General features: G+C 58.9%; 1 protein-coding gene across 1 annotated transcript; it reads right to left on the reverse strand.

Moving 5' to 3' along the window:
- Positions 1-271: 271 nt before the first annotated feature.
- PCIF1 (PDX1 C-terminal inhibiting factor 1) lies at positions 272-3,836 on the reverse strand (the record flags this gene model as incomplete). Its single annotated transcript, XM_010185136.1, has 7 exons — positions 272-451; positions 724-817; positions 1,198-1,382; positions 1,847-1,933; positions 2,366-2,538; positions 3,382-3,544; positions 3,732-3,836. Coding segments are annotated over 7 exons (987 nt in total), but the record flags the coding sequence as incomplete, so codon positions are not given.
- Between the last annotated feature and the right edge of the window lie 50 nt (positions 3,837-3,886).

Raw genomic sequence — 3,886 nt, forward strand, 5'->3', positions numbered from 1 at the left:
ACCCCCGCGCAGCCCCGACACACAGCCGCCTCCCAGCGACCCCTCTGCGCGACCTCAGGCCAGAGCAACCGCTCGCAGGCGTTCGTTAGCGAAACGCCTCAGCAGGCGTTGACCGATGCGGGATCCTCAACGCTGTTCGCCCGCCTGAAAAACCCGGCGCAATTACGCGCTGCCTCCTCCCGTGCCTGCTCCCTGCTTCCCTCCGGTCTCCACGCGGGATGGGACATTTCTGGCTCAGAAACGCGGCCCCAGAAGGACCCGAGCGCAGGGCCTACTTTTTGCAGATGTGCTGCGAGCCGCTGCGGTACTCGTGGTCGAAGGCCGGCAGGATCAGCTGGTGCCGCTTGAACTTGCTCTGCTCCATGCGCGTCAGGGCTGGCGTGGGAGGGTCCCGCCACTCGGGGATGAAGACGATGAAGGACAGCGGCTCACTGGAGGTCTCCAGCAGTTTCTAATCAACAAGAAAATTAATGATCTGGGTGAGCAATGACACGAGTCCCACGGGAAGGGGACACTTCTAAGCAGTTACAGCCCTGCTGCAGGGGTGTGGGAGCAACAGGGGAAGAGGAGCGACTGCACAGCTCCATCCAGAACAGCTCCAGGGGCGAGGGAACCCACCTCAAAGTGAGAGACCATGGGGCAAGAGAACCCACCTCAAAGTGAGAGACCACGGGGCAAGGGAACGCACCTCAAAGTGAGAGACCATGGGGCAAGGGAACCCACCTCAAAGTGAGAGACCATGGCATCCATCAGCTCCTCACAGAACGGAGGATTTGCCTCAAAAGAGCCACTTATAGGGAAGAAATCCAGGCACGGGCTGCAGGGAGAAGGCAAAGATCCCTGTCAGAGAGGCTACAATTCCGATTTTCACACCTTAATAATCATCTGTTTCTCCAGAAAAGGCAGTCACGCTCTCTGACAGCCCAAAGCCCCTTACAACAGCAGGGCCGGTCGCTGGGCACCGCACCTCCTGTGGTCACTGGGCCCCGCTCCACCAGATCCCTGTGCTGGCAGACCCAGGCTGCATCGCCGCAGGGACCAGAGCCCTCCAACCAGACCAAGGGCAACCCCTGGTGGTCTCGCAGCCCCTCGGGCAGCCCTGGAGCACACGTCCCCCTGCGCAGACACCACACGCCCCAACACACGGCCACCTCAGCCCCTCCCGAGTCACCCACAGGGACACAACGCAGGACTCACCCCCTGGATCCAAAATACCCGTCTGTGTCCAAGAAGGCCGAGCAGTACTGTTTGAAGTAGCAGTTCAGGGGCGAGGCAAAGCACTCGAAACTCACTCCAAAGAGCTTGTGGAGGGCTTCGAAGACGTGCACGGGAAGGGCCCCCTGCAGACCGGTGCCTTCGTACAGACCCACGCCGAACATCATCTGAGGAGAGCAAACCCCGGTGAGCCCTGCCTGCTCCTGCTGCTCCCTTCACCAGCCACCGACCCAGGGGACATGTCCATGCACCCAGTCTACGTGTGCAGGGCCCCCTCATCCTCTCTCAAATTCGTGGAGGTCCCCTGCATGTCCCCAAGGATGCTCTCTAGAGACTAACCCAGACCCCAAGGACCAGCTGCCAATTCTCACGTACATCCCCCATGAACCTTGAGCTGACCGCGAGTCAAGAACTACTGAAGGTTTCCTTCATACAAACGTGCATTTATGGCACCTGTCAGTGTCGCAGTTGCTCCCCAGGCCTCAGCCCCATCTCAAAACACGGAGCAGCCAACAGACACAGTTTGAGCCCTATTTTGCATCCCAGAGCTGTGGACCTCCCCCAGAGCGAAGACAAGTTCAGCTCCCCGCTACAGCAGAGGCTTTCTGATGCACAGCCCTACAGACAGTACCTGGTATCGACGGAGAAGGCACCAAACCCTGGGCAGGAACTTTTCAAAGCCAGAGTCGTCAATGCAACTGTACCGATAGAGAAGCCACTGGAAGGGAGAGCCCAGCCATTAAACACAAAAGAGCGATAAGGCAGCACACAAACAACACCACGACACGGAGAGGGGCCCTGACGAACAGGAGAGGTGTGGATCTGTGTGGAGCCCGGCCAGCACGGCTGCTTCTTGGGTGAGAGAAGCACAGGCTCTTCCCTAGCACATCAGCCAGGGCTGCCCTGCTGCGAGCGCGGCCGTTCCCGCACACAGCGCGTACCCCGAGCTCACCAACACCTTGTGGGAGCTCCCAGCAGGAGCCTGGCCCTCACTACGGCAGAAGGAGCTGCCCTGGTTACTGCTCCCACTCGGGCAGTCCCTGCCAGCCCCTGCAGCTCAGCACCGCATCCCCAGCACAGCCCCTCTCCAAGACATGGAGGAACGCGACCTCCCGTGACACGGCACGCAGAGCCCGCAGCCTGCCCTCACCAGCTTGCTGAAGTAGTTGCGGCTCACTTTGACCATCTCGCCCTTGTACCGCACGCACGCCACATTGTTCTCCATGTGCATTTCCACGCTGGGCAGCGGTGGGGAGGGGATGGCCAGTCTCACCGGGTAGCAGTACACCAGCCTGTCCTGCACTTCAGGAGCTTCCACCTCAGCTACGGGGAACACAGAGAAAGGACAATTGGAGAAAGGACTAACCCTAACCCTAACCCTAACCCTATGGGGAACAAAGAGAAAGGGTGATCGGAGAACAAATTAACCCTAACCCCAACCCTAGCCCTACGGGGGATAAAGAGAAAGGACAATTGGAGAAAGGACTAACCCTAACCCTATGGGGAATAAAGAGAAAGGGTGACTGGAGAAAGGACTAACCCTAACCCTAACCCTATGGGGAATAAAGAGAAAGGACAATTGGAGAAAGGACTAACCCCAACCCTAGCCCTACGGAGCATAAAGAGAAAGGATGATCGGGATGGATCTTCCTTCCACCTCAAAACGCGCGATTGGGATGGATCTTCCTTCCACCTCAAAACGCGCAGCGACAGGAGCAGGGCTGGGGAGCAGACTGGTCACCCCAAAAACCCCCCAGTGGTCCTTCACAGACCTCGCAGGCAGCTCCCGAGGCTGAGCCGATTCCCCAAATTAACACCATCACCCAGTGCCGGTGCACAGAGAGGACCCATTGCACAGTATTCCTCCACCTCCAACGCTGTACACAGCCACTCCAGCATCGTGAGGCACGCTCCACATGGGTGAAACACCTCCCTTGCCACTCCTGTTCTTACTCCAGTTTGCCCCACACTCATCCAAAGCACAACAAATACTCCTGGCTGTCGAATGCAGGAGGCAAAGGAACCTTCCTGCCACCCCATGGTCACCCGTCACAGACAGCGATGCTCAACTCGACCCCATGGACTCAGAGCAGCCCTCCCAGCCGATAACGCTGCCTCTGCGCTACAGTGCTGTAGCCCTGGAGCTGTTCAGAGCCGAGTGCGTACCAGATATATTGTTCTCTTTGAGGATGGCAAGATGCTTCTCCCGGATCCGCTTGACGTACTCGAGGGATATGTAGTAAATCTTACTGCAGATGCCTTCAACCGAGTCCTTTGCTGCAGCAGAGACGTGGGGCCCACACTGTTTGCGTAAGTGCTCCAGGCGGTCCTGCAAACCAGAGAGGCAGAGTCCTGTACCCAGCCACCGTGGGGTACTCGGGGGTACGCAGGCTCCTGTCACCCCGTTTCACAAAGCGATCGCAGCCTTTCTCAGCAGGACCCGTGCCCAGCCCCAGAGACACCTCCCACCCTTCCCAGGCTGCCTGCGCCCGGCCCCGTGGCAGAGGGATGCTGACCATGTAGTCCTCCTTAGAGGCAGAATGGTCCCGTCGCAGCCAGCTGAAGGTGTCCTCCACGTTCCACTTCACCACCTTCCTGCTGTCTGGTGAGGCGCTCCTGCACAAAGCGAAGCAAAACGTGACCCAGGGCTGCACGGCAATGCACCCCGTCC

This window comes from Mesitornis unicolor, unplaced genomic scaffold (genome assembly GCF_000695765.1).
Source record: "Mesitornis unicolor isolate BGI_N332 unplaced genomic scaffold, ASM69576v1 scaffold18025, whole genome shotgun sequence".
In the NCBI taxonomy this organism is placed as follows: domain Eukaryota; kingdom Metazoa; phylum Chordata; class Aves; order Mesitornithiformes; family Mesitornithidae; genus Mesitornis; species Mesitornis unicolor.